General features: G+C 32.7%; 1 protein-coding gene across 3 annotated transcripts in view; it reads left to right on the top strand.

Moving 5' to 3' along the window:
- Positions 1-15,508, top strand: part of LOC128242367 (uncharacterized) — a 65,388-nt gene that overhangs the window by 13,996 nt on the left and 35,884 nt on the right. The window contains exon 1 of one of the 3 annotated variants that reach the window (XM_052959500.1): positions 4,282-4,334. The exons of 1 other annotated variant lie outside the window; for it this stretch is intronic. In XM_052959500.1, the coding sequence (XP_052815460.1) occupies positions 4,300-4,334 (35 nt within the window). In that variant the 5' untranslated portion in view covers positions 4,282-4,299. Of the gene's footprint in view, positions 1-4,281; positions 4,335-12,422; positions 14,002-15,508 lie in introns of those variants that run through there. One more of the 3 variants, XM_052959494.1, reaches the window with a different exon arrangement.

Genomic DNA, 15,508 nt, shown 5'->3' with positions numbered 1-15,508 from the left:
AGACAATGTTTGTTTAAATCAATGGGAACATTGGAATAGTCTTGCTCAATTTAGACTATTTAGAGATAATACCATATAAGGAGTTTATCCCTAATTACATCAGTTAATTCCTAACCATAATAGCCTTCCTGTTTTTCAAGTTAAAAAAGAGATTGAGTAATATGTTATAGTGTTGAATAATGTGGTGGAGGTGGTGAAGGAGATGTCTCGCAAATTTATACAATAAAGTTGGGGTCATAGTCTAGAAGCTGTTTAACATGTCTAAAAAAAGTACAAATGGTACAGGTTAGTAATGACAATGTGCTGATGGCTTGCAAGTCCCACCACTTGGACTAAAATATTTGAGTTACACTTCTTGATTTCCAAGATCAACGGTGAATAATGCACCAGTCAATTGTAACCACGGCCCCCCCAGGTCCGGGGGTATACCGGGGATAGCCGGGGAAAAGGGCCTTGTTTTTACTTTCCAGTTGGCCCGGCAGGGCCAAGTGACCGTGGTGGTTTTGTCATAGCACCAAATTAAGCCGAGATTGGACCTTATAAAGAGTCTCTGGGGTGCGGGGGCATTTGGCCGGGGTTTAACCAATAGTTCGTCCCTGCAGGGCGGGGATTTTACTCGGGGTTGGCTGGACCAAAAGTCAAAGTCCCGGCTATTCCCCGGACCTGGGGGGGGCGTGGTTACAAATAACTGGTGCATAAGGGATGACATTAGCACTTAAACACTGTCAAATTAACAATATCTATACAGAAAAACAAAATGTACACTGGTTACATTGGTTTGAAAAGTGGTATATAACTGAATTTATACAAATCAACACTAATTTTTAAGCTTATTTTGAGAAAGCACAGCTCAGACAGTATGTCAAACACCTGATTCAGTATGTCTGACAGTTAAGCTAGTATGTTAGACAGTAGAGCCAATATGTCAAACAGTTTAGCCCTTATGTCCAACAATTCAGCCGGCATGTCAGACAGCTCATCAAGTATGTAATTTAGGTAGGCCAGTATGTCTAATGTGGCTATCATTGTAAGGTAAATGTGACTGACATTGTTCAGCCAGTGTAGCAGTTATTGTTATGTAAATGTGGCTTACATTATTTAGCCAGTGCATCTGACATTGTAAGGTAAATAAGGCTGCCATTGTCAGCAAGTTTAGCCAACATTATTAGGTAAATGATGTTGACATTGTTTAGCCAGTGAAGCTGACATTCTTAGGAAAATGAGGCTGACATTGTTTAGCCAGTAAAGCTGACATTATTATGAAAATGAGGCTGACATTGGTTAGCCAGTGATGCTGACATTCTTAAGTTAATATAACTGACCTTATTAGCTAAAAGAGGCTGACATTGTTTAGCCAGTGAAGCTGACATTCTTAAGTTAATATAACTGACCTTATTAGCTAAAAGAGGCTGACATTGTTTAGCCAGTGAAGCTGACATTCTTAAGTTAATATAACTGACCTTATTAGCTAAAAGAGGCTGACATTGTTTAACCAGTAAAACAAGACTTTGTTAGGCAAATGTGGCCAACATTTTAAGTCAGTATAGCAAAAATGGTTTGGTAAATGAGGCTGACATTGTTAGCAAGTGTATCTGCTTTTGTAAGCCAGTGTCAACTAGCTCACAATCTTAACCAGTTAAATAATTATGGCTGATAGCTGGTAGTTTATCCAGTTAGTAACCAATGTAGCCATACCAGACTTCAAGTGTTGGTAGATTTATTAAAGTCTTAAAAACATTTTATGGCTGTTTTAAGTATAAATTTATGATTCATTTGATTGCTTCATTATCAAGAATTTAAAAAAGGAGAATTTGAAAACAGATATTTTAGTTTTAGAAATGGAAAGCACTACTGTTCATTGCAAAGCAAACATTTTGCATGACAAATATTTGCATGGAGGATATCATAACAATCAGAACGGAAGATCGTGTTTAATGTCAATGTTTGGTTTTGGTGTCTGTTTGCATACCGTATGTTCGGGATTGCATTCGATGTGTGTCGTCAGACCTTATCAAGAACAATGCACTAATCGCAACAAATTAGAAAGCAGACATTGATGGGATCGTAATGATTGCTTGGTTACTTCTGTTTGCACAAGTGACATGAGACAGAGTCTTTTTGTACCTTCTATGTCAATATTTAATCAGCAATTTCTTTTCTTGATAAAGTGGGTTTGAATCCTGTTGAAAGTGTGGCGCTGAAAAACACTTCATGCTTTTCAGCGTTCGGAAACTTTCACATGAAATTGAAATGGATTTTTTCAGCTATGTAGGCAAATATTTATGAGGTTTCAAAGGATTATTAACATATGCGTTATTATTGAAGTTTGAAACATTTTGATTGAAATTGAATTTCATGAATTTAATAACAATGGATTAGAATTTCAATATGAATGAAATCTTCTGTATTATATTTACGACTCACTCAATGAACACATTGATAAGGTTTCTAAAGAAAGTAACACATTCAGTACATTAGAAATAATGAATTGTATTAGTTAATATGAACTTATATTCAGTATCAAGTTCTCTAAACATTATTTCATTTTCATATAATATCTGGACTTTTTTCTCTATTTTTCTGATAAGTGTTGGAAATAAATACAAAAATAATGAACTAAAATTGTGACAGATGCTTGCAGAAAAAATAGTGTTTATTTTTTGATAATGATATTTGTTTCAATTTTGGATGTGTCATTAATTGTACACCATGGTGGACTTAAAATCCATTTATCAAATATTTGTTATTATGTAATATTCCTCTATACCATTTACCTAGCTGTCAATAACTTATAGTAAGGGTAAAGTGATTTTTATGCTTAAGTAAATTTTGATTTCCCTTAAGTTAATATCTGATCATAATAGCTCCTTGGATTTTAAGATTTATATTGATGGTATCATTGTTTGAGTTCTCTTAAAATTTCAACATTCTGAGTGCATTTTTATTTTATTTATCATTTTTGTATATCTCTACATGTATTTGCCATGGAGAAAAATTAAGGTTGCTTGACAATTCTATCTAAGCAAATACAATAGAGGTTTAACATATTCCTTGTTTCAACAAAAATGATAGATTTGAGCACAGTGTCTTGTTAATTAATTGCATTTTCACATTTTCGCAGGGCTTAAACTATTTATTTTGATCTTGAAATTGGAAAATATTGAGGACATTGTCGAGTTATTAAATGAGTTTCAATCTTAATGACGTAGTGCAGATTATATTTGGAATATAGTTCAATTTATATAATATGAATTAACCACAATGTCGGCAATTTCACTGTTGAAATAGTGCTGGAATATTATTGAAATAAGCACAAATAAGCTTTAAATGTATAGAAAAGTTGACGTCTTACTTTTCTTTATTATTACAATGATATTTTTATTCCTTTTTCATTCCTTCTCTAATATGTTGAATGATTATTAGTAATTAAGGTTTTGAAATGTACTTTCTGTTCAAAGAAAAAGAGAGGAGAATCAAATATTATTTAAATTAATTGACAAGTATTTACGAAATATTTTGTTTCTTTTGTTGGTATAATTGATTTCGTAATTGATTTTTTTTCTTTGATAATTAATGCTTAATATTGTAGGGGCTTTGAACTAAAGTGCAGGGCAAGTATTTATGGAAACTTAAATTGCTATTTCAATCCATAGATCAAAATGAAAACTCTTATGTTGTTTGAGTCTCCTCAGCATCAGTCTATATGGAATGCTTTGCGTGGTGAAAGATTTTGACTGAAATCACTATGTAATTGTAGTTAATGTACGGAAATTATTTCCTTTAGTTATTTATAATTTATTTAAACATAAATATACAATTTAATTCCACCGGAAGTTATAAGCAAGCTGTTGATTTAAAATATCTCAGAACATGCTGTAGAAAGATAATTGTTAAAAATGTTGGATTTATTTAATAATTTCTTTTTCATGAGACTGCAAATTGAAATATATACAAAAGTGAATGAGAAGTGAACCTTACACAAATAAGATAAAATGGATCTTTACTTAAAGAATGGAATAACTGTGTAAAATGGATAATATATAAATAAAAAATCCTTGCAAAAGTTATAAGAGCATCACCTTGCAAGAATAAGAACGTAATAAAAACAGCAAAGAAAACTCTAACTTTGCTGTGTTAAGGGACCTTATTACAATTGCAGAAAAAAATACCTATTTTTGATGTATTAAACAGCAGAGTAGGAATACAATGAGTCACAAGGATACCGATGGGCATGTTGCCCATGGTGGACATGGCTTACACGGTGGACATGTTTCACACATCTCGCACGAACATTCGGACATGTCGGAACATGAGACAACTGATGAGGAAATATGGTAGGTGATTGAGTTGAACGATAATTTTGATAACTGAGTCATTCATTATCATCTTTTTATTCTTATTTTGATGTTATAATTTAAAGGTCATATTTGATGCTGCTTTTTTTTTATATCTCCCTAACGTGTATGGGTTGAGGTTTGATGCTATTTTTTAACAGGAAAAAAGGTCTAAAACGTACTGCTTTAGAACGTTTGTGTGGGGCCAGTTATGATAAGGCAGTGCGGACATGAAATGTACAACTGCTTCATTACATTTGTGTGTGGCAATTTATGATAAGGCACTCTGAGCAGGCATAAAATGTACAACTGCTTTATTACATTTGTCTGCCTACCGTATATGTCCTATTAATTGCTCCCTGTGCATGTTTTTGTGACTTTGCGCTTAAAAAAACGTTTTTCCCCATTAAGCAACTTTTCAAAGCTGTTCAATTGGAGTCAAAAACATGAAATAACGATCATTTTCCCCTGAATCCTAGCTTCATACATAACAGTACACAAATTTCGGCAATTTAATTGTGACTGTCATTGTGTACAAGAGGGTTATGGTTTCTATATATGCGTGACGTCAGCAGGTGCAGAAAATGGCGGTCATAGGAATGCATATCATTGGATTTGTTTTTTCATTTTTGGAGGTTAAGGTATTTATTATTCTAATTTTTTCCACAGAATCAGAAAATAGACCCCTGGCCCATCTATTCGGGCATGCAAGTTTAATAGGACATTAACGGTGTGCATGCCCACCTTTTCAAAAGTGCTTTCTGCTTAAAGTGAAATCTATTATTTAAACCAGTTAAAACAAGATCAAGGAAAGTGTCTCTAGAAAGTCATTGTTTTATATTTAGATTTGCAATGAAATGTTTTATATTTAGATTTACAATGAAACAACGTTACAGAAAAGTGCTCTCAGTAATGCAGCTAAAGTACAAGAATTGGCTACAGCGCTATTGGCCAAACATGATCTGAAGCAAACGCAACCCTGGTCTTATAGTTATATCACATGATCACATGATTTCTTCCGAAACCACATCATTTAACATTCCTATGTCCGGGCTGCATCTGGGGGGTATTTGTCATCTTCAGTGATAACTCCTGAACAAAAGTTGCATACATTGTAAATAAACATTAATGCAATTAATATCATATATAATGGAATTAGAAATAAGTTAAATAGAATGAAGCCAAAGCAATGGATTGCTATTGTCTATTCCAATATGTTTTTAAAAGGGAACAAAAGTAGTACTTTATAGTATTTATTTATTAGTTTATTTTTAGTATTTTGTATTTTTTCCTGCCATATCTATTATACCTCTGGGAGCATTTGCCACATTTTGTGACCATGTTCACGTCTGTTTAGAAGTGTTTCTACAAACTACATTATCATAAACTATTAAATTTTCAACATAATGAAGTAAAACAATATCAAAGAAATAATTTTCAAGTGTATATCAAAACTAAATACTTAAATGAAATGTATGTTTGTGTATAAAGTTTTAACTTAAGGTTGATATATAATGGGTAATTTTGACAACATTTAGCCATTTTAATGGGGTGCTACTTAAATCAAAATGTTCTGCAAAATATGGTTTAATTTAAACTTGTGATCTTATAATCCTGTGTAGTTTATGGCTTATAATCCTGTGTAGTTTATGGCTTATAATCCTGTGTAGTTTATGGCTTATAATCCTGTGTAGTTTATGGCTTATAATCCTGTGTAGTTTATGGCTTATAATCCTGTGTAGTTTATGGCTTATAATCCTGTGTAGTTTATGGCTTATAATCCTGTGTAGTTTATGGCTTATAATCCTGTGTAGTTTATGGCTTATAATCCTGTGTAGTTTATGGCTTATAATCCTGTGTAGTTTATGGCTTATAATCCTGTGTAGTTTATGGCGATAAATCTGGACCTTGGAATGGGGGAGTAATTTTTCTGTTCTAAGGGAGGTAATCTCAAACTAAGGGTTACTTTCAATAAGTGATTATTCTCCCTTTACTCTATAGTGGATATGATAAAGATTTAAGTCCAACCAAGGTAAAGTGCATAGAGCCTTGTGAGCCTTCATTCGATTGGGGCTGGTTGTTCACAACAACTTATTTTGCCCTAAATAACATGTATTCTCTATACTGGCTTCATTGATTGTTTTTTGGTGCAATTAACTGCCTTCTTAAGGCTGTTTCCCCTTGCAAAAAAATATCCATTTTTCCCAAAAATGTATAATTTTTTCCCAATTTGATAAATGGACATTATTGTAGTGAATAAAAAAGCAATGAATTTCTTGAAAAATAAACAACATCTTGTCAAGATTAACTCTTCACAGCATAAAAAGGTGAAAACATGTTTATTTGCCATTATATTTGCCATTTTGATCTGATTTTGTATTTTCCCAATCTGGACTTTTTTCCCAATTTGCAAGGCACGGGCGCTAAAAATATTTAAAAAAAATCACTGGGCTTAAATACGAATCATTCATTTCCCCCATAGGCTTCTAAATTCGTCTTTAACACTGCAAGGGGTGTGCAATATAAAGCCATAATACAGCCAATGTGCGTGGACAGACCTCAAAAACACCCACCCACTAAGAAGGGGGAGTGAGCACTATTTAAAAAAAAATTGTTCGTGAAAATGGCTATGGTTAATTTTAAAACCATACAATACTTTACAAAGCAAAATATGTTGGTTATAATTCAAGGATGTTGGTACTAAATTGCTGACAAAAAAAGAGGAAGCAATGTTGTAATGAATAAATAAAAACTACTTCCAGTTTTACACAGTGCCATTAGCCTACATATTTGATAATACATGTCAGTGGATATTAAAACAAATGAATTGATCTCTTGATAGTATTGAGTTGTTTGTTAATGAAGAAACAATTTCTGTGTTTAATATTTTCATTGTTTCCTCAAATCTATACCCTTGATAATGTTTATACATCATCTCTGCTTGCTTTGATTTCTGTATTCACAATTAAATAGCACCGACAGACACCGATTGCATTGTGTGTTTTTTTTTACATTTGTGTTCTTTGAGAAAGAAAACACAGAAAAAAGGCAGAGAACCTCATATCTTATTATAGTTTCCACATCAATTATATGGTGACTTTTATTAATCATGCAAACTCCTAAGCAGGGTAGAAAAATGTTTATAAAAGTATCTTTTGCTGGTTAAAGTGTTCCCCATATACTTGGTAATTGGACTTAAATCATTGAACATTGTGGCTTTGAATTCATATCAGTGAGTTGGATTAAATCTGCTGAATTTAGAATTTAAATCATGAAAAGTTATGGATTAGGATTAATTGAATGAAGTTTTTTGGAAGTATTCTTGAAAAGAGGTGTGGATTTAACACTGATTATTTTTATCTTTTTATGGCATTTTTTAGAGTTATTTGCAGATTGAAGCATGAAATTTAAGCTTGCTTGCCAGTTAGGTGAGACCAGAGGCCAGTGATTATGAGTATTCTCAAATCCAAGTCTGGACTCAGGCTCAGAAAAGCCATTTTATTAAATAAGAAAGAATCATCTTTATTTCATTTGTTTTACAAAAAAAATGTGAATAATTGTACAATTTCCAATAGTATTATAATCCAGCAATTTTATCATCAAAACTCAACAAACGTATAAGTAAATGAAATGAAGATTTGCAGTTCTTGGGCCATAATTACAAACAGTACAAGTCTAGACTCAGACTCAGAAGAGTCATTTTATAATATTAAAACCCCCCCAACTTTTTCCATTCATTTTTTAAAAAATAAAGAAATATTTAAGTTAGGAATTAAGCAATTTAAAAGTGAAATAAAATTTATTAGAGGAAACTACAAGGAAATTAACATTAAAATGAAGATTTGCAGTTTTGCCACTTGAGTCTCGGACTTCACGACTCGTGACAGTACGTAATAGACTTGAGACTGTACAATAATAGACTCGAGACTTTAAGTAATCATGGCGAGAAGGCTAAAAAACAAACGTTTAACTCTAGTGTTATTCAGTCTCTGATTTATGGAGAGACTATTGTGCATTCGTGTACCAAAAATTCCAAATGCTTGACAACTGGTAAGATCCAGGGTCCTTTATCATGATTGCCGAACAATGCTACAACAATTACATTAAAGGATGGTTAAATCCCGTAGAGACATGTTGACAATTTTATGATCGAGGATATCTTTGGGATTTAGTGAAAGTACTAAATGCAATGTTGGAATAAAAACTGCATAAATATTTGGTGATTAGTGCAAAAATTCTGCACATTTATGGAGTGATCCGTCTTAAATTTATGAGCTTTGATATGTTTGTTGCATAATATTACTTATGTCTGACAATAGTGTTATTCTAGTTCCAATATTTGAAGTATTTCTTAAGATGCTTTGATAAACAATGTAAAAACAAAACTCTTTCCAAGTACAAAGTTTTTGTCAACATTCTTATCGAAACCATTTACGTTTTCTACAGTGTACAAATATTTAGATAATTTGATTATTTGATAATTTTTTGCTTTAAAAAAAGAATAAACGCACAACATCCATGCTCAAACAACTGTTTTTATGTGTAGATTGGGAATTATAAACATTATCATCATTTTTAGATTTTTTTAGTCCTGGCTCCAATAAAAAAAGTTTTAGTTGAAATAAGAAGTTTGTTATCAATATAAATTCAGTGAGTGAAGCATATAATTGGAATTCACACAACAAGAAACATGGAAAATCATTGATCATTTACTTTTATAAAAATGCCGATTTGGTATATAATGAATAACTTTGTATGAAGTTTAATGAGGACAAGACAAGAGTCATTGTGGATGGGTGTCAAGGAGACTATAAGAACTAACTAAATCAGTGACATTGTACTAAGTTCAATGGCCGAACAACTCATAGAAACGGGGAGACACAGTGGAGGGGCGTGGAGACAAGTGGGTGGGAAACACAAGTGGAATGCCTTCCATAATATCTACAAGTAAGTCTGTTGTATCTACCAGTAAGTCCTAAAAACTCCTTCTGTTAAATCAACAAGTAAGTCCTAAAAACTCCTTCTGTGAAATCAACAAGTAAGTCCTAAAAACTCCTTCTGTGAAATGAACAAGTAAGTCCTAAAAACTCCTGTTATATCAACAAGTAAGTCCTAAAAACTCCTTCTGTTAAGTCAACAAGTAAGTCCTAAAAACTCCTTCTGTTAAGTCAACAAGTAAGTCCTAAAAACTCCTTCTGTTAAGTCAACAAGTAAGTCCTAAAAACTCCTTCTGTTAAGTCAACAAGTAAGTCCTAAAAACTCCTTCTGTTAAGTCAACAAGTAAGTCCTAAAAACTCATGTTATATCAACAAGTAAGTCCTAAAAACTCCTTCTGTTAAATCAACAAGTAAGTCTTAAAAACTCCTTCTGTTAAGTCAAAAAGTAAGTCTTAAAAACTCCTTCTGTTATATCGACAAGTAAGTCCCTAAAAACTCCTTCTGTTATATCGACAAGTAAGTCCCTAAAAACTCCTTCTGTTATATCGACAAGTAAGTCCTAAAAACTCCTTCTGTTATATCGACAAGTAAGTCCTAAAAACTCCTTCTGTTATATCGACAAGTAAGTCCCTAAAAACTCCTTCTGTTATATCGACAAGTAAGTCCTAAAAACTCCTTCTGTTATATCGACAAGTAAGTCCCTAAAAACTCCTTCTGTTATATCGACAAGTAAGTCCCTAAAAACTCCTTCTGTTATATCGACAAGTAAGTCCCTAAAAACTCCTTCTGTTATATCGACAAGTAAGTCCCTAAAAACTCCTTCTGTTATATCGACAAGTAAGTCCTAAAAACTCCTTCTGTTATATCGACAAGTAAGTCCCTAAAAACTCCTGCTGTTATATCGACAAGTAAGTCCTAAAAACTCCTTCTGTTATATCGACAAGTAAGTCCCTAAAAACTCCTTCTGTTATTAAAATCAACAGATAAGTCCTGGAAACCTTCTGTTATATGAAGCATCTGTAGAGTGATTATAATGTTATGGTTTCTTGTGTCCAATCAAATGTATCAATGTTGTGCATGTCATTATAGACCTTTGCACATTGAAATCTTCCACTAAATGGTGTTCATGTAATTGGTGTTGTCACAGAGTTTTTTCTGAAAAAGGGGACGGGGCCTGGGCCCTTTAAAGGAGGAAAATTTTGTGGCGTGTTTGTAAAAAAATGCAAAAATGAGCATGTTTAACTTTTTATTTGCTATCATACATCTTATTATATTTGATCGTTACAAGTCCATCTCTCTTTTTTTCTTGTTCTTAAACTCCTCCACTAAATTGTCATAATTGAGTTCACATAAACTACCACTGTAGTCACTGATCCGCATCATGAGTGTGGCTTTTGGATTTTGTGTTTGGTGGGTAGAAACAACCCTCAGCACTACTTTTAGTGTTTTACTTGGCGGGGAGATTACATGTACCTCAAACTCACTTTCACAATCAACTTCCAGACAGTTGGACATTTTTGCTCTGTGGTTCCGAAATTTCAGGGCACCTATGCTCAACAGAATGTTCAGGATCTTGCTGGGACTCAGGTTCGACATAATCCCAAACAGAATGATCAGGTTCAGAAAGTTCAGAATTTGTCACATTTTGTGTGCTAGTGGATTGACAAGATGTACCTGCTGACTTACAGTCAGCGAAGAAAGAATCAATTTTGCGAATATTTTTTGCGTCATCTTTTGTTGAAATGCTTCCAGTCATGCGACATTTTCTCGAGCACTCTAAAATCGAAAAAGAACAGAATGCAGGATGTCGTAAAATAAACATCATCAAGGGAGACCACTGCATATAATTATAAGTTTAATCGGTTAAGTTCAGCATGTCTTACCTCCCCTGGCAGACAACAAAACGACTGCTGATTTTTCGCATTTTGGCAATGAGATATTAAATTTTATCAGAGGGAAATTTCATTTTTAGGGAAAACAAGGCTTATTTTCAATGGCCCCTTCTATATAAGGTAAAAACCCCTTGGTTGTGGAACCTTTAGTCACAAATAATAGCCATGTACAGAAGGGTAGCACCAGGGTAATGAAGAATCGAAGTGACATCAATCTGGTACATGGTCCTTTGCAGATTTTGTTTAGTTGGTGTAGTGTATCTATAAAATACCCTGTAATAAAATGAAATTTATGCAAGGGTTATGATAATAGAATTTTTAAAAATTCTTAGGTTCAGAAAGAAGTTGGTTTTAAAAGTTTGGAGCCATTACATGTTCTAAAGGTTCTAATTTGTTTAAACAGCGTATAGATCTGTGAATAAATGTTCTATCAAATGGTTGCATTGGTGTCATATTGGATGGGAAGATTTATGCTTTTTCATTGATACTGAAAAAACAACACCAGTTGAAATAATAGCGGAAACTATCAATGGGTTTCCTAATGGATAAAACAGTCAATATCACATTTTTTCCCCTTGTTTTAGGTTTGAACTAATTGCCGTGCAAGTTTTTATGTGAATTTTCTCTGTAGTTCTAATACTGTCATGTGAATACCTTAATTGTTCATGGCTTTTAGAAAGTTCTGGACAAACCAAAGGCAATGAATTAAATTTCAAATAACTTTAGCATGTCAATGAATTACAAAGTAATCATAAAGGATTGTTCCATACAGTTTTAAATAATTTTGACATTAAAATATTTTGGGGTAAATATTGCATCAAATATCACATTCCTAAAAAAAATGTAGACTAAAATGATATAGTTGTTAAATATGTCCATGAATTTATTAAGTTATTATGAATTAGTTTTGAAAGAAATTGATTCTTAAACTTGAAACATAATACAATACTTATTCAACTAGTGTATTTGTGCATTCAGTTTCATTATAAAATTTCAAGTTGCAATCAATGAACAAATTTATTATGTAAATGAATATCTTTGAGAAAACACACGGCAATTGACAGAAAAATATTTGTAAATATGGAAAATAAAGTAACAGGATCTTCATAAGAAATGAAAAATAAATGGAGTTTTAATTGAGATATGGATTTTATTACGGAGTCTGATGTTCGAAGTTTTCCACTTGACACTGGTGGATCTAATACTTCAAAAATGTGGAAGAGCCAAATGCGATTTTGCCAAGAAATGTGATATTGTTTTCAGAATGGGTCACGTGATTGATTGTTTGACAGTGAGAGAAGTTGGATTTCATTGATGGTTCAAGATAGTGAAGATATCAATAATGATGAATTACTTGTACAATTGAAAGTATTTGGATTGATTAAATAAATGGATAATTGTAGCTCACTTAGCAGTGCTCTATGAAAATAAGGCTACACTTACTGTAGAGAATGATGTCAATTTAATGATGGCATTGTGAAAGTTGTTTTGATAGGATGACTTTTAATTGATATATGAATCTGACATATAATTGGAGTGTGATTTTCAAATGATATTTCATTGATGATTTAATTGATTCAAATTTCAGTAACATGTTTTGAACTTAAGTAAACAGTAATTTCTGTGACAAACTGGTGTAACGATAGCACTTTTATTTGAAAAATATTTGATTTTCACCAGTTTTGAAGGTATATTTGAAGTGTAAAGCTTAACCTTCAATAGGCTTCCGTGTACTGATCATTAATAGAAATTTTGATCCAAGCAATCTTTTTAGCAAACAGGATCATTTATGGACAAATTTCATCCGGTATTTGAAAATTAATTATTGAACACAATCAAAATCTTGAGAATCGTTTGGCGACTGACGACCTTTTTGGGAAATAAATTACCAGTGAACTTCTGTAACTTCAATGCTGTTATAAATAATTGCATTGTTTATTAAAACTTTCTACTTAAGGTTGAATGTTTCACAAATAAAAGCAATATAAGAGAGATTTGTGGACATAAAAGTGAAAATCTCTTGTCATTTGTGAATTTCAAATTCGGGCGAAGTGCTTCTGGTTGGGCGTAATGGGAGAGGACTTAAAGTTGTTAAGGGTTTGATCTCTTTTCACTCCATATATTTCGGCTCCTCATTAAAGTGCATATGAGGAATTCATTTGAATAATTTTATTGACTTTCAAAGCTCTTAAAACGAAAGGTCTTGGGTTTTGCAAATTTGATAATGTAAGAAATATAACATTCTGTCGGTGTGCACCGATCGAGTGATAAGAGAAATTAGATGTAAAGATGACATACAGTGATATGATGAATATCATTTGAATTCATTTAGCTTTTTGAATTCTTTTCGTAACATTATTTACAGTTATGAAATTAGATCTGAGATTGGATTACAATTAGTGATAAGAAGTGTTTCCTTATTGCTTATTATCAGAGAGATTATATGTTTTAACATTGAGAACTGACAATGCTAAAAAGAAAAAAATGAAATCCACCATAACTACATTTTGGACGTGAATAAGCTGGCTTCAGTTTGATGAAAGTCTGACTCATCACTGTGGAGGTTTGAACAATTACAAAACTCTTCACAATGGAGGAGAAACAAGGTGGGCCAAGCAAGATTGAACATCCAAAATTGGAGAGAACTAACTCCAATAGTCGGATGAAGTTGGGACCCAAACTTCGGTTAAAAATGGAGCGAACGGATTCTTCGAGCAGCCTTGCTTCCTCAGTGAGATCTGGGTCACCCAAGCCTATGTCACCTATGCCATCAAAACAGAAGTTTACGTTTGCCTTCATTGCCAAACAAGCTCTAGATAAGAAGAGAATTAATGAAAGGTATTGTAATTGTGAGATGTTAAGTGGAATGAAATTGTTTTCCCTTTCAAAAAGTAATGGAATACATTTTCTGCAATGATGTCTGTAGCACAAGAGTGGCAATAGTAACCCCTTAGAAAAGGAAGTCTGATAAAAAGTTCAAGATTATCTCCCTTTCATTAAGTAGCAATGATGAAGAGTTCCAAATTAGCTCCCTTTTATAAAGTAGCAGAAGTAGTTCTCATTGATAAAGAAACCTCAATATAGAGTTAAATTGACGAAGAGTTGCTAAACTATTTCTTTTTCATAAGATGCACTGATGAATAGTTGCATAATTATCTCCCTTTGATAAGGAAGCATTGGTGAAGAGTTGCAAAATAATCTCCCTTTGATAAGGAAGCACTGGTGAAGAGTTGCAAAATTATCTCTTTTCGATTCGGAAGCAATTATGGAGAGTTGCATATTAATCTCTTTTCTATAATGTAGCATTTATGAAGAGTTGGATAATTATTTCCTTTTGATATGATAGAATTGATGAAAAGTTGCAACATTTCCCACCTTTGATACGTTGCATGAACAAAAATCCTTAATTTTACTACCTGTACTAAGTTTATAGTTCATTTTAATATGAAAATACTTACATATATGGTATCTAAGTTATAATACTATAAATGTAATGATGTATAGTGTCAACAGTTTTTTCCCTTTCATTTTAATGTACAGATTTACAGTTGCAACAGTTATTTCCCTTTTCCCCTTCATGTAAATGAACAGTTGCAGCAGTTATTTCCCTTTCAGTTCAATGTACAGATGAACAGTTGCAGCAGTTATTTCCCTTTCATTTTAATGTACTGATGAACAGTTGCAACAGTTATTTCCCTTTCATATTAATGTACTAATGAACAGTTGCAACAGTTATTTCCCTTTCATTTTAATGTACTGATGAACAGTTGCAGCAGTTATTTCCCTTTCATATTAATGTACTAATGAACAGTTGCAGCAGTTATTTCCCTTTCATTTTAATGTACTGATGAACAGTTGCAACAGTTATTTCCCTTTCATTTTAATGTACTGATGAACAGTTGCAACAGTTATTTCCCTTTCATATTAATGTACTAATGAACAGTTGCAGCAGTTATTTCCCTTTCATATTAATGTACTAATGAACAGTTGCAGCAGTTATTTCCCTTTCATTTTAATGTACTGATGAACAGTTGCAACAGTTATTTCCCTTTCATTTGAATGTACTGATGAACAGTTGCAACAGTTATTTCCCTTTCATTTTAATGTACTAATGAACAGTTGCAACAGTTATTTCCCTTTCATTTTAATGTACTAATGAACAGTTGCAACAGTTATTTCCCTTTCATATTAATGTACTGATGAACAGTTGCAACAGTTATTTCCCTTTCATATTAATGTACTGATGAACAGTTGCAGCAGTTATTTCCCTTTCATTTTAATGTACTGATGAACAGTTGCAGCAGTTATTTCCCTTTCATTTTAATGTACTGATGAACAGTTGCAG

The sequence above is a fragment of the Mya arenaria genome, chromosome 8 (assembly GCF_026914265.1).
Source record: "Mya arenaria isolate MELC-2E11 chromosome 8, ASM2691426v1".
Classification (NCBI taxonomy): domain Eukaryota; kingdom Metazoa; phylum Mollusca; class Bivalvia; order Myida; family Myidae; genus Mya; species Mya arenaria.
This window is presented reverse-complemented; position numbering and strand designations above follow the sequence as displayed.